General features: G+C 35.8%; 1 protein-coding gene across 2 annotated transcripts in view; it reads left to right on the plus strand.

The window, feature by feature from the left end:
- LOC125654842 (endosome/lysosome-associated apoptosis and autophagy regulator family member 2-like) overlaps positions 1–20,635 on the plus strand; it is a 34,434-nt gene extending 13,799 nt beyond the window's left edge. Inside the window, exons 2-20 of one of the 2 annotated variants that reach the window (XM_048884941.2) lie at positions 219–308; positions 1,135–1,168; positions 2,261–2,378; positions 2,885–3,034; positions 3,449–3,534; positions 3,894–4,179; positions 4,578–4,789; positions 5,169–5,233; positions 5,483–5,653; positions 6,793–7,011; positions 9,410–9,533; positions 10,421–10,518; positions 10,916–11,007; positions 11,188–11,227; positions 14,740–14,982; positions 15,293–15,371; positions 16,037–16,119; positions 17,750–17,927; positions 18,297–20,635. In XM_048884941.2, the coding sequence (XP_048740898.2) occupies positions 244–308; positions 1,135–1,168; positions 2,261–2,378; positions 2,885–3,034; positions 3,449–3,534; positions 3,894–4,179; positions 4,578–4,789; positions 5,169–5,233; positions 5,483–5,653; positions 6,793–7,011; positions 9,410–9,533; positions 10,421–10,518; positions 10,916–11,007; positions 11,188–11,227; positions 14,740–14,982; positions 15,293–15,371; positions 16,037–16,119; positions 17,750–17,927; positions 18,297–18,353 (2,400 nt within the window). In that variant the 5' untranslated portion in view covers positions 219–243 and the 3' untranslated portion in view covers positions 18,354–20,635. The remainder of the gene's footprint in view (positions 1–218; positions 309–1,134; positions 1,169–2,260; positions 2,379–2,884; positions 3,035–3,448; positions 3,535–3,893; positions 4,180–4,577; positions 4,790–5,168; positions 5,234–5,482; positions 5,654–6,792; positions 7,012–9,409; positions 9,534–10,420; positions 10,519–10,915; positions 11,008–11,187; positions 11,228–14,739; positions 14,983–15,292; positions 15,372–16,036; positions 16,120–17,749; positions 17,928–18,296) is intronic. The other variant, XM_048884940.2, reaches the window with a different exon arrangement.
- Positions 20,636–24,754: the final 4,119 nt, after the last annotated feature.

Consider the following 24,754-nt stretch of genomic DNA (forward strand, 5'->3'; position numbering starts at 1 on the left):
ATTACATTTATGTATACATACACTTGGAAATGAGAATTATTACATTTATGTATACATACACTTGGAAATGAGAATTATTACATTTATGTATACATACACTTGGAAATGAGAATTATTACATTTATGTATACATACACTTGGAAATGAGAATTATTTTCAGTCTGTCTAGCTCTGTGTGTTATACATTTTCAATGTCTTTAGATATTTCCTTTCTCAAGGTACAAAACAGCCAGTGTCAGTCTTATGGTAGTCGTGCAGGGTCACAGTTTCCTGAAGATACCGGAGAAGGAAAGTGGTCCTCTGTCAAGGTAAAATACAAAACAGATCCCAAATTGGCAAATGGTCAATTCCCAATCTCAAAGTGGCAAGTGGTCTATTCTCAAATCCCAAAGTGGCAAATGATCAAATCTCAGATCTTGGGGTGGCAATTGGTCAATCTTCAAAACTCAGAGTGGCAATTAGTATATTCCCAAATTCCCAAAGTGGTAATTGGTTTATTCTCAAATACCAAAGTGGCAATTGGTCAATTCTCAGATCTTGAGGTGGCAATTGGTCAATTCCCAAAGCTCATGAGTGGCAATATTGGTCTATTCCCAAATCCCCAAATTGGCTATTGGTCTATTCTCAAGCCCCAAAATGGCAATTGATCTATTTTCAGATCCTTAGGTGGCAATTGGTCAATTCCCAAAGCTCATGAGTGGCAATTGGTTAATTCTTAGATCCCAGAATGGCAATTGGTCTATTTCTTAGATATGATAGTTGGTCAATTCCCAGGACCCAGGGTTGCAAATGGTAAATTCCCAGATTCCAGAATGTCTATATTTTGTTGTGTACATATATGCACCACTCTAAGTACATGCACTAAATAATTTAGAGCTGAATGATTAGAAAATGTCTAGTCTTTATTGCAAGGTTATACATGCACTTTGTTTAGGCTTGAACAAGATTAAAAATAATTAACTAGCAACTGATTTGTAAAGATTTTATTGCATATGTTCTTACTAAGTAGATGTAAAGTTTAATGTATACTTTTTATAAATTCAGTCATAATAAGAAACTTCTTGATAAAGTTTGAGCAGTAATTTTTGTTGTTTAAAGTTGACAGTATTTGCTCTCTAAGTGTGTGTTCTGTAGGGCAACACCTTCACTGAGAGATGTTAGATTAGAGGTAAAGAATGTCAACAGACCACAGCTTTCTATTCAAATATCAAGTATCCAATTTTGCATTGACTCTTATATTTGAAAGTTTACCAAGTGCCTTGTTTTTTGATGCAAGATATTTATCTGACATACTTGTGAATATTCACTACCAGCCATTCCAATTAACCTCTTGCAAGTTATGTGAGTGAAAGTGAAAGTCACCTCCAAGCTTCTTATTATAGCTCTGGAAAAACCTAATTCAGAATGCTCCAGCATGAAAAAAACCCTGTGACCTGTATTATGTATCAGGTTTTGTGATATAGATATGCACAGCAACTGTCATTGTTTAATGATTATAACTGGCCTCTCTTCTATTTAGCATATCACATAGATTTCGGTGTACACCTCTCATTTCTACAATAAATTCATTGTTGATGTAAATATCTTTCGTTTGCTTTGCATTGCTATTAACTACAAATTTCTACTGCTAATGGTTTGTGTGTGTGACTTTAACGTGTGCCGTACATAACGATTTCTTTTCATCAATTTGCGTGTTGCGATTGCCTCGCAACATTGACTTTTATGTGTCACACTTTACAGATAATATACAGTTTTTGCTTGATATATTGCCAACTTTTGTTCAAGACCAATTTGGGTAATAAATCAGGGGTTGCAATATAACTAATTCACCATTATTGGCAATTCAGTGAGCAGTCAAAAGAAATATAGTTACGTAATTTATTTGGGATACATTCTGTATAAACATTTAGATAATCTTGAGTTTAATTCAGCAATTATTCGTAATTAATCTTAATATCCCATCACACTTCACTGCACCACTCTTGAATTACAGGTATGATTACCGATGGGTGTTCGGCAATTTTCATTATTATGGAGGGTAAATGCTATGAAATTGAACCATTTGTTTGTGAAAATCAGTGGCTTATGCCATTATGTGGGGTTTGCATTATAACAAGGGTGTTAATATGGGGGAAAATCTGTCCTTTAGGATTTTCAGACAATAAGCGGGGATGGCATTACAACAGAGGGAGGGGGCAATATATTGAGAGGGCACTGTATGTGAATATACAATGTGGAATTCTCAAATACTGTTTGACAGGTGCACCTAACATCCGGGCCGAACGTCCTTATATGGAAGACAGTTTCCCTGTTATCTGAGTCATCGTCAGAGAGCGAACGAAGTAAACCAATCCTCATCAGAAAAATGGAAATAGACGGTAATTACCAGAGTTATCTTTCTTACTGAGACAGTAGTAAAAAAAATGGAGAGATTAGGTAGTAAATGCATTATCTACAGATAATGTAATGAACTTCAGGGTAACTTGAAAGTGTATATTTTGTGTGTGCATATACTGTATGTATGTGTTAATCATTCCTCATGCTCAACTGCACTGTGATTTTCTTGACCTCCGCTTCCACAAATATTTGAAAGCATTAAATCTGGTTGGTCAATAAAGTCAGTCGATGACAAAACTTTGACCTCCTAGAACTTGTGCTTTTCCACCTTTTGATTGATATCAAACTGAAAAGTAACTTTTTCCTCCTGGATATATTTGAATTAGCTTGTTCAGAAAATACCATTGAGTTAATGTATATGTTCGGTAATATGATTCACTCAGATGCAGTGTTAGATAGATTTGGGGTCCCTGAAGAAGATTGATATAAACATGTACAGTGTACTCATCTATGAAATTCCTTAATTAAATTTAGATTCATTTTCCAGGGGTTGCTTTTACATCAGAGTGTTCTAAATGTAAGAACGGAACGCACAGCAGCGAGGGGGCGGCCTACTGCTCCACCTGTGGTAGAAACTCATATTCGTTAAAGGGCCAGGCTACCTGTACAGGCTGTGATCTGAAGTCAGAGTATTCAGGTAAGGGGACTGGACTGAGTACATGTACCACAAGAATGATAGATTACTGTTAATTTTTCACTGAGGAGTGCTGCTTAAACATAGTCCCGAAATTAAATATCACATTTTAGACAATATTCAGAACATATAGTATTTTTGTATGGATGTGTTGTCTCTAAATGGGACATGGAGATTTTTTTCTGCTGATTCAGACATAAGTTTACAAGTACTCTTTCTTTCAATTAGTGCTATGAAAATAAAATCGAAAATATTTATTTTCAACAAATTGGACAATTCCTTGGTTTACCTAGAAATTTGTTTTAGAATTGATCTCTCTAGAAATGAAATCAATTACTCTATAACATAGTGCTGTCTACTTCAACTCAAACTTTCTTTACTTGTTGAAAACTGTTGATGTTGTGTATTAAATCTCAGAGAGGGGAGCCAGCTCCTGCTTGAAGAGACCAGCTTGTACCACCAAGGACTATTACGAAGAACAAGCACCCTGTGTCAAGAAGAAGGTGATACATTAAGACAGTTTTATATATTCAAATTCTAAGTTATAGCAGATATTACTGTGGCTTCATAATTTTTCTTTGTACACCAGTTTTCATTGTTTTGTGCATAAGGAACAAGTGATCAGTGAAGCTCACAGAGGAAAAACGTCGAGGAGCTTTCCACAATATTATCAGTGAAACTGAATTTTGGAAATGAAAGTTGAGGCCCGTGAAAATTAAAGAAACCACAGGATATTTGTAATGATATATTTGGAAGCCATTTGATATGTCATGTTTAATGGTTGTTCTAAAAGTCTTTCCAAAAGAATAGGTACATCTCTTGTACGTGTTCTTATATATGCACGATTTAAAATTTGTTGCAGACGAGGAAGATATACAAGTGGTTAGAGCCCCAGATTTGTCGTACCGACCTGAGCAGTGCTGCGAAACTTCCCAAGCCCAGTCCCCTCGAAGATTGCCCGCCCTGTAACCCAGGAATGCACTTTGTGGAGGGCAAAGGCTGCGAGTTCTGCCCCGATAACATGTACTCGGATGGAGCTAAGAGCTGTCAGACCTGCTCAGCCAATACTTCCCCGAACATTGGCCTGGAGTTCAAATGGTGGAACCAGATGCCAGTCAACATGTCGGGAAATTGTCTGACATTCGGAGGTGAGTTTTGTAGGGAAAGGAAGACTCAGGGTCAGGTGTACGAAGTTTGTATGGGTCTCTGAAATATCAACATATTGACAGAAAACGGTGTGAGTATCACAATGATGTATTCAGTGAAATATATCTTTGGAGTACAAAGTTTTGGACAACGCAACATGGTTAACATTATTCCGTTCTAAAGCATGCAGTATACACACAGTAAAACACAGTTATAGCAAAACTTCTGGGCCCGCAAAACACAGTTCATTACAACCAAACTTCATTATATCCAATAACATTTTCATTATTTTCCTCTTGCAGGGGAAGAAGTATCGCTTTGCAATAAGTGTGAATTTGTCATTAAAGCGTGTTTGTTACAGTCGTGTTTTACTACATAGAAATTGGTGGGTTTTTTTCAGATTTGGAATGTTCATCGAACGCCTCCTGGGTGTTGGCGGGGGATCATATCCACACACAGTTTGGCCGTAACAGAAATTCCTACCTCGTCCTGATTCTAAAAGTAGACGGTTTCCGTGGTCAAGAAAGTCCCAACAAAGATATCACTGTGGGTACCGTGGAATTCCAGTTTGAGACGAAATGTAATGGAAACTGTGAACTGATTTTCCTCTCGGTACGGTGAAAACTTTACTCATTGACAGCCTGTAATTTGATTTTCCTCTCGGTACGGTGAAAACTTTACTCATTGACAGCCTGTAATTTGATTTTCCTCTCGGTACGGTGAAAACTTTACTCATTGACAGCCTGTAATTTGATTTTCCTCTCGGTACGGTGAAAACTTTACTCATTGACAGCCTGTAATTTGATTTTCCTCTCGGTATGGTGAAAACTTCACTTATTGACAGCCTGTAATCTGAAGAGCGTTTTTCAGAATATCATTCTTTGAATTTGAAGAATAACAAATTTCCATTTTATGTGCACAGTTTTGTCATGTTTAAGAAGGCCTGGAGTTGATTATCTTTTTTGCAATGATTTCTTGGTTTTGTATGTAGGATGAATATGGAAGTAATGGTATAGTGAAATCTTGGACAGGTACAGAGAAAAAACAGCAATTCAGGTGAGTACATTAAATGATGCAGTACACAGGTATGTAAACTGCAACAGGTGTGTTCTGTAGAGTCAAAGTTCTGATTGGCATGCTTCATATTAAAGTATAGAAATGTAGAATGTATTGAGGAATGAAAGAAGGACCAAGTCCTGTTTTGTTTTATAGCCCAGTTTCCTGGCAAACATTTCTATTTACATGTAGTATGGTTTCTGCTTTTTTCTTGTATTAAAATTTTGAATGACAATTAACTTTTTTCAGACATGAAATAAAGACGACACAGGCTTTAGCATTGACTTGGGCTTTCCAGAGCTCTGATGAATCAGATGATGAAGAGGATGTAGCTCGTATCTATAGTGTCAAGGTCACAAACACCGTGACAGGCGGGGCCACCGATTGTCAGAAGTGTATGACAGAAGTCAAAGACAACCAGTAAGATTCACTTCAGAGACATTGTAGAACTGACCACTGTACACAAGATAAAATACTATCTATATTAGAGCAGCATTTTTAGTGAGGATTTAATTTTGGCACTTCTAGCGAGGGTATTGAGATAGCTAAAATTGAATATCGCTAATGATTTATTCTGCATTGTAGGTGATAGTTTTCTTTCTGGGAATTATAAAGCTGCTAAAATTAGCTCTCGTTAAAAAGTGGGAAAATCATTAAATTTATGTCTCACTAAAAATTCCAATTGTACAGTACACCATCTGGAAATATTTCATTTATAAAGTCCTATTCATTGTTTACTGGGCAATATTTAATACACAATCTGAAAATATTTCATTTATAAAGTCCTATTCATTGTTTACTGGGCAATATCTAATACACCATCTGAAAATATTTCATTTGTAAAGTCCTATTCATTGTTTACTGGGCAATATTTAATACACCATCTGGAAATATTTCATTTATAAAATCCTATTCATTGTTTACTGGGCAATATTAGAATAAACCATCTGCTGATATTTATAAAGTTCTATTCATCGCTTACTGGGCAATATTAGATAAACCATCTAGTGATATTTAATTTATAAAGTTCTATTCATTGCTTACAATACTAAATAAAGTCAAAGTATGACATATAGTACAGATGGCACTTATTGAACAGGTTTTTATGCTTCACTTGGAAAAAAATTTGATTTCTTTCTTCCTACGATTAAATATGATGTAGAGTCTGGATAATTGAAATTAAAGATTTTACATGTATAAGTAAATTTTAAGTTTGATATTACAGATGTAGGTTTAACTTGTATTTTACGCACCAGTTGATGTGGCCCTTGGTTTATACCTGTAAGTTTGCTCACCAATCGACTGTGACAATTTATACTTGTGTTTTGTTCACCAATCGACTTTGACATTTATTTAATACCTATATTAAGTTGACATTTTATACCTGTATTTTGCTGACCAGTTGACCATGGCATTTGTTTTATACCTGTATTTTGCTCACCTGTTGACTGTGACATTTGTTTTATACCTGTATTTTTGTTCATCAGTTGACTTTGACATTTGTTTTGTACCTGTATTTTGCTCACCAGTTGACCTTGACATTTGTTTTATACCTGTAGGTGCATACCCTGTCCTGCTGGACATTTCTTTGACTCCAACACCACTCAGTGCCTACCCTGCCCATTCAATGCAGTTATACGGACCCGCCTGGCCTGGGGAGAGGACTCGTGTGTTAAATGTGGACCTGGGCTGAGTGCGAAGGATGGCACTGCATGTGTATCTGACTGTACGTACACTGATGAGGCCAACAGGAAGTACGACTTCACATCACTGAAAAGGTAGGGGAGTCGGAGTTTGTCGGGGTGTCAAAATCTGTATAAATCATTGATAAGGTCGGGGTGTCAAAATCTGTATAAATCATTGATAAGGTCGGGGAGTCAGAATCTGTATAAGTCATTGATAAGGTTGGGGAGTCAGAATCTGTATAAGTCATTGATAAGGTCAGGGTATCAGAATCTGTATAAGTCTTTGATAAGGTCAGGGTATCAGAATCTGTATAAGTCATTGATATAAGGTCAGGGTATCAGAATTTGTGTAAGACATTGATAAGGTCAGGGAGTCAGAATCTGTATAAGTCATTGATAAGGTCAGGGTATCCGAATCTGTATAAGTCATTGATAAGGTCAGGGTATCAGAATTTGTATAAGTCATTGATAAGGTCGGGGAGTCAGAATCTGTATAAGTCATTGATAAGGTCAGGGTATCAGAATCTGTATAGTCATTGATAAGGTCGCGGTACCAGAATCTGTATAAGTCATTGATAAGGTCGGGGAGTCAGAATCTGTATAAGTCATTGATAAGGTCAGGGTATCAGAATCTATATAAGTAATTGATAAGGTCGGGGAGTCAGAATCTGTATAAGTCATTGATTAGGTCGGGGAGTCAGAATCTGTATAAGTCATTGATAAGGTCCGGGTATCCGAATCTGTATAAGTCATTGATAAGGTCGGGGAGTCAGAATCTGTATAAGTCATTGATAAGGTCAGGGTATCAGAATCTATATAAGTAATTGATAAGGTCGGGGAGTCAGAATCTGTATAAGTCATTGATTAGGTCGGGGAGTCAGAATCTGTATAAGTCATTGATAAGGTCCGGGTATCCGAATCTGTATAAGTCATTGATAAGGTCGGGGAGTCAGAATCTGTATAAGTCATTGATAAGGTCAGGGTATCAGAATCTGTATAAGTCATTGATAAGGTCAGGGTATCCAAATCTGTATAAGTCATTGATAAGGTCAGGGTATCAGAATTTGTATAAGTCATTGATAAGGTCGGGGAGTCAGAATCTGTATAAGTCATTGATAAGGTCGGGGAGTCAGAATCTGTATAAGTCATTGATGAGGTCAGGGTATCAGAATCTGTATAAGTCATTGATAAATTCAGGGTATCAGAATCTGTATAAGTCATTGATAAGGTTGCGGTGTCAGAATCTGTTTAAGTCATTGATAAGGTCAGGGTATCAGAATTTGTATAAGTCATTGATAAGGTCGGGGGAGTCAGAATCTGTATAAGTCATTGATAAGGTTGGGGAGTCAGAATCTGTATAAGTCATTGATAAGGTCAGGGTATCAGAATCTGTATAAGTCATTGATAAGGTCAGGGTATCAGAATCTGTATAAGTCATTGATAAGGTTAGGGTATCCGAATCTGTATAAGTCATTGATAAGGTCAGGGTATCAGAATTTGTATAAGTCATTGATAAGGTCGGGGAGTCAGAATCTGTATAAGTCATTGATAAGGTCCGGGTATCCGAATCTGTATAAGTCATTGATATAGTCAGGGTATCAGAATCTGTATAAGTCATTGATAAGGTCGCGGTATCAGAATCTGTATAAGTCATTGATAAGGTCGCGGTATCAGAATCTGTATAAGTCATTGATAAGGTCGGGGAGTCAGAATCTATACAAGTTATTGATAAGGTTGGATGTGATGCAGTTGCAATTATCTTATCCAATACCTTTGTACAATTGGACTAAAAAAAATTATTTCTCAATATTTTTTCCCATGCTAGTTACACTTTCTAATACGATTTTCTGTTTAACCCTAAAACATTTCAGATAAGGCAGGTTTTACTGTAGAATATGTCAGATAAGGCAGGTTTTACTGTAGACCATGTTTGATAAGGCAGGTTTTACTGTAGAACATGTTAGATAAGGCAGGTTTACTATAGAACATGTCAGATAAGACAGGTTTTTCTGTAGAACATGTCAGATAAGGCAGGTTTTACTGTAGAACATGTCAGATAAGGCAGGTTTTACTGTAGAACATGTTAGATAAAGCAGGTCTACTATAGAACATGTTAGATTAGGCAGGTTTTACTGTAGAACATGTTAGATAAGGCAGGTTTTACTGTAGAACATGTTAGATAAGGCAGGTTTATTATAGAACATGTCAGATAAGGCAGGTTTACTGTAGAACATGTTATATAAGGCAGGTTTTACTGTAGAACATGTCAGATAAGACAGGTTTTACTGTAGAACTATGAAATGAATACAGAGGAGCTGCTATGTAAAATAATGTGTAATCTTTGCTACAATGAAGGTTGACATGATTTTGTGTCGTGCTACTTTTTTAAGGAATTAACATCGTATTATGTGTTGTTGCAGTGCATTTTATTGGTCTTATTGTTTAAATTACATTGCTGCCACACATAAATTTCCATTTTTTTTTTTGACAGCCCCAAGTTTGTTTCTGGAGCGAACCTGTTTACTGGCAGTGGGACCGGATATTATCACGGATTTAACATCTCTCTGTGTGCTGGCGACACAGCAAAGGCACTCTGTCAGAATAACATGACATCAGTAAGTTGCAGAATATTAGTGTAAACTATATTCTCATAATAACATGACATTGGTAAGTTTCAGAATATTAGTGTAAACTACAGCAATCTGTCAAAATAACATGACATTGGTAAGTTTTCCGAAATCAAACTCTCTGTCAAAATAAAATTACATCGTTAAATTTTCATAAATCAGCATGATCTTATAAAATTGTCAAATTAACATAATGATATCAACAATGCTGTGTGGGGAAGTTTTTTGACCTGTATTATTTTCACCTAGATGTATTAAAATAATATTTTGTCCTAGATGCATTAAATATAATTTTGTGTTAATTTGAATTTGAAATTAGCCATTTATTGCTACTCTAGGGTAAGGACTGGAGAATTCTTAGTCCAAAATATAATAAGACAGACAGGAATTGTATATTTATTATTCATTTGTATCTATTGGCAATATGATTTATCGTTATTCATTATTTATATATACTTACTGGCAGTCCCGTCCCATTAGTACTTTCAGTACTTTGATTACTTATTGGCAGTATGATGTTGCACGAGTTACTTCTCTGTGCGTAGTAGGAATATAAGAACAGGGTTTTTGTGCTTTATTATTGTGTAATATGTAACTTGTAGAATGTGTTATCTTTGTCATCTTTCAATGCCTTGAAAACATTTGGTAGAGTGGCATTTTTTAGCACGATTCAGCTGAGGGTCTGTATGTCAGACTAATAAGTAAATCTGAAAATCTCTTAGTGTTGAAAATTCTTAAATGGGGGAAAATAAAACAAGGGTGAACATTTCTCGGAGTACAGTATCTGTGTGTCCTGAGTGCAGTGCAAGTTAAATCCTCTCTTCACAAATGTGAGTACCAGATTTATCTGAATTTTATATTCTTTCTACGAATAGGAGGGTGAAAATAATGAAAAACCTGTCCATTCAATGGTGTGTAGATCAGCAATGGTTCCTACCAAGGAAAAGCAAATTGTGTCCACTCAACCTGTCAGGTGAGTCATGTCGTAACCCCTTGAAAATCAAAGGCAAGAAAGTATTTTTAATGAAAAATCATCTCACTTTGGTTTATACCCTACATTTATTAAAAATTAATGTGTGTTACTTATTTTAATAGGAGTCATAATTTATCGGTTTTGGTGGGGAAGCAATAGCACTAATTTATGGTTTTTGCTAAAATAATCTCGTGGGGACCCGGGTTAGAACAGGTCCTCAGTACCCCTTGCTTGTCGTAAGTTAAATAGATGATTGATATTGCACATTTATGTCATTTACTAGATGTTGCCTGGCTAGGTATGGTACTTGCTCAGTATCATCTGATATTGCAGTTTTGATGTAGATCAAGCTGCAGTATTATACATTTCTCTATTGAGAATTATTCTTTTGTTCCAGTATCGGCGATTACTTAACAAAGATCTTGACAAATCAAAGTCACGACTCGGAACTGCACCAGCTTTACGAGAAAGGAGGAATTCCAACAGATGGTAATTCATCAAACTCAACAAAATGTTTAAATATCTAAAAGTTGTAAAACTAAAAAAGCTAAACATAGGATGGTTACAAGAATTCATTTCACATCTACAACTCTGAAATGTAGAAAACGATGTGACACTTTTTGTAAGGGTACACATGGTCATGCGACAATTAGAATATTTTTATTTTAGGAATGGAAAGAGACGTGCACTTCTTTTACAAGACGGATAAGTAAGTATAACTCCTAAGTATTATTGTGGTATGAGTATTATATTACTGAGATAGAGAAATTCATATTGCATGGAAATAAGTAATTAATTTAAAACTAGTTACAACATAAATTGTTTTAAAGTTTTGAAAATAACATAGAGTGAATTCACAGCTGTACACAGTTCAATAAAACATACTTATAGCAGAGTGCTGGGGGCTGAACAATTTTGGTTTGTTATGAATATAATTTGTTTTATATACTGGCAAAAAAATTTAAGTAGGTAGTTTTTTTTTTTTTGAGGTTGGGGGGTTAAATGGGGTTGGAATATAGTTAACACAACTTGAAGAAATAGACCTAAGCAGAGAACTAAGTAATAAGAGTTGATCAAGCAAAGTGTAGGTCACCGTCTCAGACCTATAGGTTAACAAAGTGTAGGTCACAGTCTCAGACCTATAGGTTAACAAAATGTAGGTCCCCGTCTCAGACCTATAGGTTAACAAAGTGTAGGTCACAGTCTCAGACCTGTAGGTCAACAAAGTGTAGGTCACAGTCTCAGACCTATAGTTAACAGTGTAGGTCACATTCTCAGACCTATAGGTTAACAAAGTGTAGGTCACCGTCTCAGGCCTATAGGTTAACAAAGTGTAGGTCACCGTCTCAGGCCTATAGGTTAACAAAGTGTAGGTCGCATTCTCAGACCTATAGGTTAACAAAGTGTAGGTCACAGTCTCAGACCTATAGGTTAACAAAGTGTAGGTCACCGTCTCACACCTATAGGTTAACAAAGTGTAGGTCACAGTCTCAGACTTATAGGTTAACAAAGTGTAGGTCACAGTCTCAGACCTATAGGTTAACAAAGTGTAGGTTGCATTCTCAGACCTATAGGTTAACAAAGTGTAGGTCACCGTCTCAGGCCTATAGGTTAACAAAGTGTAGGTCACAGTCTCAGACCTATAGGTTAACAAAGTGTAGGTCACAGTCTCAGACCTATAGGTTTTTTTGTTTTTTTTATTGTTTTCATCATTTTCAACAAATACATATACACCTTTTACTCACACTCTCATACAGATTAAAGAAAGCGATATAGACAATTACATGTGTATTCTAGTACTTATTGTTAAAAAAAAAAAGAAGAAGAAATGCTGTTATCATTAATTGAAAAGACATTTCCATTTAGACCATTTCTTTTTGTAAAATATTTGTTCTGTAAGTTTTTCCTCCAAAATGTAGTAATCATATAAACATTTCAAAACATCATCAAAAACAATATTGACATTCTTTCTTGAATATTGGAATATGTATCTCTTAACTAAGAGGATTATAAAGTTTAAAACCATGTGTTCTTTTTCTGGAAAACCTAAAATAACAGTTTGTACACTAAATCCCATTCTTTTACCAGATTTTTTAAAAATCCAATGTGATAATTTTGTCCATAGTGTAGAGACAGAAGGACAATAAAAAAAGATATGCTTAATTGTTTCTGGTTCTAGTGCACATATTGAACAAAGTGGAGAGTTTTTAATTTTTGATATATGTAAGAGTTTGTTAGTACCTAATATTCTATGAATGATTCTATAGTTAAACCATATCAGTCCTGAATCTTTTGTTACACATTTGATGTTCGTATATACATGTTTCCAATTTAAATCTAATTGCAAATCTAAATCATTAACTCATTTGTTTTCACAAATAGGTCGATGCTGTGATTTTCATCTTAAATAGTCATAAATATTCCTAGAACCTTTTTTTGTATTTGCATAGAACTTTAATGAATTCAGGTTGATATGGTTGAAAAGTTGTATCATGTATATGCAGTTTGATATTTGACCATGAGTGCACAATAGCTTGTTTCAATCCCTCATATGTAGTAAATGGAATCTGAATTGAGTAATCATTTGTGATACTCTGGTAGCTGATAAAGTTGCCTTGCTTATCTAATAAATCATATATTATCTTGAAACCCCTTGTCATGTAATTGCTTGCAAAATATGCATTTATTTTGAGTTCACATTCTCAGACTTATAGGTTAACAAAGTTTAGGTTGCATTCTCAGGCCTATAGGTTAACAAAGTGTAGGTCACATTCTCAGACCTATAGGTCAACAAAGTGTAGGTCACATTCTCAGGCCTATAGGTTAACAAAGTGTAGGTCACCGTCTCAGACCTAAAGGTTAACAAAGTGTAGGTCACCGTCTCAGACCTATAGGTTAACAAAATGTAGGTCGCATTCTCAGACCTATAGGTTAACAAACTGTAGGTCACCGTCTCAGACCTATAGGTTAACAAAGTGTAGGTCGCATTCTCAGACCTATAGGTTAACAAAGTGTAGGTTGCATTCTCAGACCTATAGGTTAACAAAGTGTAGGTCGCATTCTCAGACCTATAGGTTAACAATGTTTAGGTTGCATTCTCAGACCTATAGGTTAACAAAGTGTAGGTCGCATTCTCAGACCTATAGGTTAACAAAGTGTAGGTCACCGTCTCAGACCTATAGGTTAACAAAATGTAGGTCGCATTCTCAGACCTATAGGTTAACAAAGTTTAGGTTGCATTCTCAGACCTATAGGTTAACAAAGTGTAGGTTGCATTCTCAGACCTATAGGTTAACAAAGTGTAGGTCACCGTCTCAGACCTATAGGTTAACAAAATGTAGGTCGCATTCTCAGACCTATAGGTTAACAAAGTGTAGGTCACATTCTCAGACTTATAGGTTAACAAAGTGTAGGTCACATTCTCAGACCTATAGGTTAACAAAGTTTAGGTTGCATTCTCAGACCTATAGGTTAACAAAGTGTAGGTCACAGTCTCAGACTTATAGGTTAACAAAGTGTAGGTCCCCATCTCAGACCTATAAGTTAACAAATTGGACTCTGAACCACAAGTCAAAATAAAACAAAAGTGTGAATGATGTACAAACAAGGGTAGTACTGTATGTCCCGGCTACACATCAGCTTGTAGTGTAGTTTTTATATGTAATCTATTAACTGCTGTTAAACGAAATCTCATGTTACAAAATGTTCTTTTATTCTGCAAACTTCCGAATTACCATTGCAGACTGCAGATATTTTACAATCAATAATTCTTATCATTGCAGACTGCAGATATTTCACAATCAATAATTCTTATCATCGCAGACTGCAGATATTTTACAATCAATAATTCTTTTCATCGCAGACTGCAGATATTTTACAATCAATAATTCTTATCATCGCAGACTGCAGATATTTTACAATCAATAATCTTTTAGCCAGCTTCATGGCAGTACCCCCCTCCTTTAAATAACTGGTACCAATAAATGGTACCATTCCTAATGCCAAGTACTATTGATTTTCCCCAATTTTGAGATTAAAAAGGGTTAAGTGGACTCGGGGGCAGTTCAGCTGTATTTCCAATCCATGCCCACTTAAATGCAGGTTCATTTTTGACTCAATACAGAGTTATGCATAGAGCACTTTTAGTTGTTTACTGATTATAACTTAACAAACTCGGATCATTTGTCCTCTTAAAGTTTGTGATCAATTTTCACACTACAGGAAAACCCAGGCCTGTCCCAAGGGAAGGAAGACGATCGTAACACTGCAGTGTGACTTGACTATGGACGGGGAAGGAGTGATCAAATTACCACTAAAATGTCCGGACGGAACGTGCGACGGGTGCATGTTCCACTTCCTGTGGAAGAGTCAGCAGGCGTGTCCTCCCTGCTTAGAGAAGGATATACAGATCATCGTAGGGGAGTGTCTGAATGGAATACAGACAGTGCATTACAGTGCTCCAAAGTAAGCAAAGCAGCACCCTCTGTGTGCAGGAAACTAACTTAGATCTTATTGTGCTGGTGAGAGTGGCCTCAAACCTTTTATAGCACAGGGTCTCCTTGTTTACATTCTTTCTGTTCATGCATTCTTGTCATATCTCATTAGATTAACTTTTGTACCCATTTCTTGATTGAAATTTACAACACCATGTGGCCTGCATTCAGGAAATATGTACTTTATGAAGACAACTGTAGGTGGTATGTGTTTTTATGTTGATGATGCATATCTAGATGAAATTATAGATCAAGTAAATGAGGTCTGATTTATTTTGTAGCTACTGCAAACCAGCTAAAGATATCAAGAGTAAGGAGCAGAGGAAATGCAGACTGAAATTAGCTGCTCTTCCATTCGTTGTGAGTTTCTTATTGAAATATTACTTGCATGTATGTGATACACCAGTAGAATGATAAACTGCAAAAAGATATCACATTGATCCACTGAAAAATATCATATTGGTCCGCTGAAAAATATCCCATTTGTCCACTGAAAAATATCACATCGGTCCGCTGTTCAGATGAGGAAATAAATTTCATTTTTAAAAATGCATGAGTGCACATTAGTGTTTCATGAAAAGTATACCAGCGTGAAGCATTGCAGTCCATATCCTCATGTATTTTCAAAACTATTTCTTAAATTTACATTCTACTTTCATTTCTGTCAGAATCCCCAGCCAATAAAATTGACACTCTATATATATCAAGGTTCATACGTGGATTGTTCACAACTACATCGCATTCATGAGGAAATGGCTATCATTGCAATGTGTAAAGATATCAGGCAAAAATATTGATACTATGGATATAGAATAATGAGTTGATTTCATGACAGTTTTGTAAGTGTTTTCCACTGGTCCCTGTCATCCTGGTTGATAACTCATAGTAGATAGGTGCCCTGAGGCCAGTTCTCTACACATTGTCCTTGCATGTTTTTATGAAGCAGTTAAATTTTAGAGGATTCTTGTTGTTCATTGTGAATCCCAGAGATTGTTGTATAAATGAATGCTTTTTGTACTTTGCAGCTGAAAGTAAGCATCCCCTCGGTCGTAGGAGTAGGAATTCTGCTGTTTATATGTGTGATCTACTGCTGGATGAGAAACAAGAAGTAAGACATTGTTGTAATTCAAAGCCTTGCAGACTAGGACGGTTGGTTAATTGTATATTATTTAACACACCATTCGAGAATTTTTCACTCATATGGAGACGTCAACCATTGCCGGTGAAGGGCTGCAAAATTTTGGCCTATGCTTGGCGCTTACGGCCTTTGAGCAGGGAGGGATCTTAATCGTGCCACACCTGCTGTGACACAGGGCCTCAGTTTTTGCGGTCTCATCCGAAGGACCGCTCCATTTAGTCGCCTCTTTTGACAAACAAGGGTTACTGAGGACCTTTTCTAACCTGGATCCCCATGGGATGCAAACTATGATGGACACAAAGTTCTTCTATGAATTTTCTGAATTTATTTGGATATGGTTGGTCAATGTAGGATTTTCAGATACTGATTACGTTGGTAGATATTATTTATATGGTAATTACATTGGAATTCCTTTATCAGGGGAATGTTTTCACACTTTCTTACATCTGAAGTCTAGTAGATACATGTATAGGAGTGAAAAAATTCACCGCGGTATCAATTCATCGCGGTATATTTTTACGGTTTAATGTACAGTATGAAACTTGTATATTTTTGTTTCGGTACATTTTTATTTATCAAGATCGGTAATCAAGTAATAGTCGGTACAAAATCGGGATAAAAACCAAACACACATAAAAACAAAATGGCGACGTCAACAATAATGAGCATGTATAGTTGAAAGACCAACCCTCTCCAACATAGTAAACATACAGAAAGCAGTGTTGTCTCCAGAAAATGAAAATGCTGACTCTCTTGATTATATTCGTAAAGTCCAGTTTCATTATTCCAGATATTTCAAAATAGAATCAATTTATACATGTAATTCAGTTTATTTTAGTTGGTTTCTGTGACAATGAAGTTTACAGAGTTTATGTTCCAATTCTTTTCATTTTGTTTTCATCATATTCTAATCAATCCTATTAGTTTCCATTTCTGGTTACAATTCTAAAGTGTGCAGTGTTTATGTTGTTATTTAGTCAGAATAACTGAAGAGAAAGTAAAAATTAAAAAAGCCACGAACCTCTACAACATTTGTTCCCTTAACCATGCTCAATAGACTGGAATGTATCGTATAAAAAAATAACTGTATTGTGACAAAACTCTTATGATATGTATTGTACCGTGAAGGAAGTGTAACGTTTCACTCCTATACATGTGGTATGAAGATGATTTAAGTTCAAACTGGGTGTGCATCTAAATCATACCAAATGTGAATCCATATTATACTAATGACAAATCCAGACTGTACCAAGTGTAATTCCTGTCAGATGTATGGAGGGTAAATCCAGATTATACCGAGTGTTAATCCAGATTATACCGAGTGTGAATCTAGATTATACCAAGTGTTAATCCTGATTATACCAAGTGTTAATCCTGATTATACCAAGTGTTAATCCTGATTATACCAATTGTAATTCCTGTCAGATGTATGGAGGGTAAATCCAGATTATACCGAGTGTGAATCTAAATTATACCAAGTGTTAATCCTGATTATACCAAGTGTTAATGTGAATCCAGATTATACTATTAAGGTAAATCCAGGTTATAATAAAGGTAAATTTAGATAATACTGAGGGTAGGATTTTATGACATTTTGTAGGCTTGAGTACAAGTACATGAAGTTGGTGGAGGGATCGGGCCCTAATTATGACGGGGAACTGCCGGGGGTGGACTCTTGTGCCCTGGAGGACGGAGAGGAAGAGCAGTTTGATACAGTGTCCTTCTCAGAGACCAAGAAAAAAGGGCTGTTTAGTAAACTCCGAGGAAAGAAGTACAAGGTATGATAGAATGCCAGTCACATTTCAGCAGAGAATAGGAAATACCGCCCCATGTTTTTTTTAATGCTTGTTCTATTTCGGTTCTGCTTGTTTAGTATTTACATCATTTGATACTGTTTGGGTTCCACTCACTAAGTATTTACATTGTGTTATACTGTTTGGTTCCGCTGACTTAGTATTCACATCGTATGATATTATTTGGGTTTGAAATTTTTTTTAAAAAGGAATTAAGTAAATAGGTAAACCTAGTAAGTAGTATTTGATGTACAATATTGATGAATTAAACATTACAAATTTCTACAATATTGAGGAATAATAGGTTACGTATTTGTACAATATTGATGAATAATATGTTAATTTTTTTTCCAGTCCCACGATGACAACCCGTTTGAGACATCCCATACAGAAAAGCTCCCCCTGACATAATACAGATACTGTTAAAGTGTGTATGTAAAACTTGCCCCCAAAACACAAAATTTTACTGCGACGTGACTCCATTTACAGTGGATCAAAAGAACCTGCAAAATATTCTTATACTACAGCACTGTACATATTATATCACCGTAACACTGGTACACAACATCACTATATGTGTTATGTCACCATAGCAACATTACACAACGTCACTATACGTGTTATATCACCATAGCAACATTACACAACACCACTATATATGTGTTATATCACCATAGCAACATTACACAACATCACTATATGTGTTATATCACCATAGCAACATTACACAACATCACTATATGTGTTATATCACCATAGCAACATTACACAACATCACTATATGTGTTATATCACTTTTACACCAGGTCCTCATTCTTTAGTTTCGTTTTATTCTTTGTGACATGAACGCTCATTAAATGATGTAGAGACATTGAATTGTGGCGTACACGCCTCTCTGGTAGTGAGCTGGATTTACACCGTCTACTGGAAAATTAACGTGTTCCAACCTACTACGCAAATTGTGTATATAATAGACGAAATGTGCATAGCGTGTAGTGTAGATGATATACACAGGTGTGTGATGAATTATTATAAGTAGTGGAGTCGGTCTACATTCCTGGATTATCTGATTTTACACGTGTACATATTTGTATTATGTGACATTCCAAACTGTTTCACATTCTGAGTGATGTTGTGATATTGCATGGTGTTGTCAATTTATCATTGAAATAAATTTATAGAATATTTTCCAGTTCTGTAACTATAGTTATTGGCTTAGCAAAATTCATTTGTTTAAAAAATTTTAGATAATAATTTTTGTTATGCATTAGGTAAAGTTGAATGATATTTTCTCATGCTACATCTGTATGCCATTGTCCATCTTAAGTATATATTGACTTGTGTGATCACTTAGAAGATATATTGACTGGTATTGTCCACGTAGAGGATATATTGACTGGTATTGTCCATATAAAGGATATATTGACTTGTGGTAGATTCTTTCAATATTGAAATTGGTGATTTTGCAGATAGTGTTTGATGGTGCTGTTTTGTTCAGGGTGGTAATGAACTTGTATCTAGTAGTTGTGTATTTTCTGATTTGTATACTATGGTTTTCTACTGTTCATTCTGTTTGACAAGGGATTAATGGAGCATACTGACAATAAAGAATCGATAAGTTAATGACAATAATGCCATTACAAAAGAAATTCCTCAGTATGCTATCTCTCTCCGCTGACCGTGATTGGACAGGGTTCTGTTCTATTATTAAAAAATATTTCTTTTACAACATCAGGGTGGAACAGCGTGGTTATGTATGAAATATTCATGATAATAAGCACAGCTTTACATGTTATGTAGGTTATCTGTATAATTCCATTTATTCTCATGTGAATTACATATGAATCACGTTTCACATACATCTTCTGCCATACAGACAATATCGGTGGGTCCTACCCATGTAAGGAGAATTAGATCTGGGGGTTTATTTTCTTATTTGTACGTCTTGCGTGTATACATCTATTCCTGTCGTGTTTTGTTTTCTGAACTTTGACTCGGAGTTTGTATGAGTTGTCCCATTCGAGTTGTATTGAAATCCATTCTACAAGAGTCTCCGTGTTTTATTTATTTCCAGATATTTGTATTGTAGAAGATTTTCATATATGTACCGTTTTATTTTTTTCCGTCTTGACATAGTTTTTATTTTGGTTGTACTATTATTTAAATAGATAAAGATATTAATATCTACAGTATATATATATATATATACATGTACCATAGTATTTCTTTTTTTGTTGAATTGCTTGTTATAATGGTTGTGGGACAAAGTTTGCAAGATGTGTTAAGACATAAAGTATACATTTTTATGTAATTTTTTTCTTTACATTTATCTAATGGGCATTTAACTTCCAGAAATTATGGAATATGAAAGGATGTTGATTTTCGATCTCTAAAATAGCTGTGAGAACGATAAGATTGATGTTATTTTTTATGAAGCATAATGACTTTGTTCAATGTCCTCTTTCCACTCAGTGCAATATGTCCAATCGATGTTTGTAAAGTACTGTTTTTTGTCCAGTTTTTGAATGCTTGAATCTTTTGGTACTAGATCTGATTTTTAATTACATGTAGGTAACAGAAAAATGAGTAGAGGGTGATTTTACAGAGAGAAAGAGAGAGAGGGTGTCATTTCTCTTGTAACATGTCTTAATATATTTATTATATGATTATATTAATATAACTGTCCAACAGATTGTGTCGCCTTTTGTATTTTTTGTTTGGCAATAGTATCCTGCTGATATTGCCAGATGTCAAATCAGTTTTACTTATTAAAAATTTCACATCATAAAGTGTGATATGTATTTCATTATCTAAAGTTGTGGTTAAAGCCCCAGGGCTGTATAACTTAAAAGTGCTCACAATCGATGGAAAGTATGACTTTTATAAAAGAAATATATTTCGAGAAGTGGGACTGAGATAAAAATTGAACCGCCCAATTACATTTCACAGTGTTGTCGGCCTTCCCTTACATTGATCTGACCCTGGGGCCTGGGCCTTCCCTTGCATTGATCTGACCCTGGGGCCTGGGCCTTCCTTTATACATTTGTATTAATATGGCCCTGGGGCCTTCCCTTACATTGATATGACCCTGGGACCTGGGCCTTTGTTTACATTAGTAAGGGCTAGGACTTTACCTCATATTGATTTGACCCTTGGGACTGGGCCTTCTTTTACATTGATTGGGGCCTGGGCCTTCCACTATGTTAGGATGTCCCCAGACCAGGCTTTTCCTTTACTTTTAATATATGGCCTCGGGATTTGGGTCTTCCTTTACATTGATATGGCCCTGGGCGTTCTCCAACATTAATGCTTGTATCAGATGAAGATGTGGGTATGGAGAGATTAAATGGTGGAAAATGAGCTGTTTGTATACAATTGGAGGAGGGAAGGGTCCAGAGGTTTGGAGGAGTTTGTTTTATTGAATCAGAAAATGACATAAGTTCTTAGGTCACCTGAGTAAAGTTGGATGACCTATTGCAATACACGTGTCAACACTTTGCGAAAGTTACGTCCCTTGTCCGCCATCTCCCGGATAAAAATCGTACCGGTATTTCCCTACGTTGGCCTTTGTAATTTTCCTATCTGTAGCTTTAAGATCTGTTATTTTTCCATCAATTGCAGTCAACTACAATAATGCCCCAGATTGGGGCAACCCATTAAGTTGTATGAAAACTTGGTAATTGGCTAAAATTCAAAGTAATAACATCTTGTATTTGGTAAGGTAAAGAAGGACAACTTGGTTTTTCAACGAAGTATTGATACGTGTATTTGGCAACGTCCGTTGTGCATTAAGAATTTAACAATTTTTAACTCCTTGATAACTACCATTCCAATTCTTTTCAAATTTGGGATGCTATGAAGCATCTGTGGAAGAAGTGTGACATGAATTGTAAATTTCAGGACTCCTGCATTTCCGGGGCACTAGGAACGGGTCAAAAATATTTGCACCTCTGGGGCATTAGGAACGGGGGCAAAATTATTTGCACCTCCGGGGCATTAGGCAAAAACTGATAAAAATTAATTAATTTTCAAAAAGCACCTCTACAACCGTACATCTATAAGAAAAAATATATGCGTAATGATATAGAGTAGGAAGGCGTCTAAAAGGAATTGTAAAATTCATTATCCATGGGGGTAGGGGTTCTGACTCCAGGGTGGGGCAAAAATTAGGATATATAATGTATATGTGTAAAACATTTAAATAATATAATTTTCAAGGCTATTGAAGCTAAATTGCAACTAAATAGTTAGAATGCGCAAATAGCCCTTACCCCAGGGGTAAGGGTTTTAGTTCCAAGTGGGACCGAAATTGTTATAGTGATTATTGTCTTTATTATCTGATAGATGTTTAGAAAACAAAATGCATATTTAATTGAGAAAAGGAGAAAATGATGTACCAAAATTGTGAATTTCGCAACCACGGGATTGTGACGAGGACGGGTCTAAATTAGTCGTACCGTGTTAGTATTACATATATCATGTAAAATCTTCATCATTATAGACACTTTCGGGGACATTTAAGTTTTAAGAACACTTCTTGTTTTATACTCTTCCTGAATATTGGAGTTCAGCTTCGATATTCAGAAACGATTTTTTTTTTTTCAAGTTTTCAACTTGGGACTAGTGATACTTGAATTAACTAATACTCGGGTGAAAGATAAGGCCTGTGTGACTCTTTTTGTGAAGGTCATTTCGTTGAATTACACAAGTTACTGTGAACGCTTCGTTTGATGTGCAATGTTCTTTTATGGGTTACCCACAATCGATCAATCTTGAGCAGCAAGCGTCAGCTGATCGACAGACAGAACACGTGTACCTCGTGTGTAAAAATCGCCATATGTAGTGAATAAAACACATTTTAGTTTTCCTTTACTTAATAGTTAGATTAAATGATTTTATTGCCTTTTTGATGAATAATGGAGAAATAACTTTCCTTTACATTCGATTAATTGATATTCAATTAGATTTTTACAGCACGCATTGTGTAGAATTCATCACACTCGCATTCTATATGCACTTCTCTATTGATTCACGTAATCTTCGTTATTTATACAAAAAGTTGAACCCATTAATTTTCAGTCAAAATTACTCAATTTAAAAGAGGGAATAAAAAAAAAACCTCTATGAATTTCGTGATATTCTGTTCATCATCTTGGATAAAGCCTTATAGCTGTATGTATCATAAGTTTAGTTTTCCTATAAAGTCACATCTTAAAATACAAATTGAATTCTTTCTACGAATCAAAATGATAAAAATATATTGTCGCAGTAAACTAATTAACCCGAGATAAGGTCTTCCAATTGCAAATACCATCAACAATTAGCTACACGAAAAAGGTAAGAGAATACCTCGCCTCTTTTTTTTCGTTCTTTGGGACAGAAATATCTCAGCATCTCAACTTCCGTTCCTTATAGGTGGCGAGGTTAAAACGATGAAATTGAACGGCGTGAAGAAATTATTGCTCACCAAATAGCGATGCATTTAATCCAAGAAGCATTATGATCAGTACTTAGATTTAGAATGACCATTCTTTTCAGTTGGTACATGTAGGTGCATTATTGTTGCTCTTTCAATAGGGTTTATCAGCGAAGTGCAACCTTTTTTTTTCAAAATGTTGCCGGCAGTATTTATTAAAAAAAACCAACAACAAAAAACCATGGTTTCTATGCGAGATTTGTGTATTCCATTGAAAACACTCTTAAGTTTAATATTGTATAAGGAATACACCCGAAATATCATTAAAAATACAAGGAGGGGGAGGGGACCTGAAGTGCTGTACACAAGCACCAGTACATTTACTTGATCAAGATATAAGGCTCACGGCGGGTGTTACCGGTCTACAGGGGATGCTTAGTCCTCCTAGGGGCCTGACCCAACCTCTGATATGTACAGGGCTCCGTGTTTGCCCAGTTCTTAATTTTGTATTCCTTATAGGAGTTTTGAGATTGATCACTATTCGTTATCTTCGCCTTTCGCCATGTGCAAAATTAAGACCATATGACTATCTCTGTAGATTGAGTAAATTGTAGATATTTTAATGTCAATTGTTGATGCTTACGAAATTATGTTCATGGGAATTTTCCTAGATGATTTGCACAGAGCTTTATGAATTGAATTTCAAATTTTAGGTAAGATCATCAGTGGCGGATTTAAGGGGGAGCTCCCCCCCCCCCGCCCCCCCCCCCCCGTAAAATTTTCAAATTTAAGGTAAATCGCGGTGTCTTGTTCAGAAAAATGTACTAAACGTTAAAAGAAGCAATAATTTCTTCCACTCCCGTAGAATAAATGGCAAAATCTTTTGATTTCTTGAATTACTTTATTGGGAGAACTTAATTTTTTCCAAGAACCCTTAAAAATTGCGTCATTTTATTAATTTCATCTTATCAAAAATGATAGAAAATAGTACAAATGACTAAATAGGAGACATAGTTTCAAGTCCTATAGAATTCAGACCCTCTGCCTCATAGAGTGGCACCCCCCCCCCCCTCCCACCCCGTAACCACAATTCCTGGATCCGCCCCAGATCATAGACAATTCTATAGATTGATTGATTGAATATTGTTTAACACCCCTCTCGAGAATATATATGGAGGCGTCACCATTGCCGGTGAAGAGCTGCAAATATAGGCCTATACTCGGTGCACATGGCCTTTGAGTTGGGGGGGATTTTTATCGGGCCACGCCTGCTGTGACACGAGGTCTCGGTTTTTGCGATCTCATCTGAAGGACCACCCCATTTAATTGCCAAGGGTACTGAAGACTATTCGAACCCGGATCCCCACGGGATCAATTTTAGAGATAAAAAATTAAA

The sequence above is a fragment of the Ostrea edulis genome, chromosome 7 (genome assembly GCF_947568905.1).
Source record: "Ostrea edulis chromosome 7, xbOstEdul1.1, whole genome shotgun sequence".
Classification (NCBI taxonomy): Eukaryota; Metazoa; Mollusca; class Bivalvia; order Ostreida; family Ostreidae; genus Ostrea; species Ostrea edulis.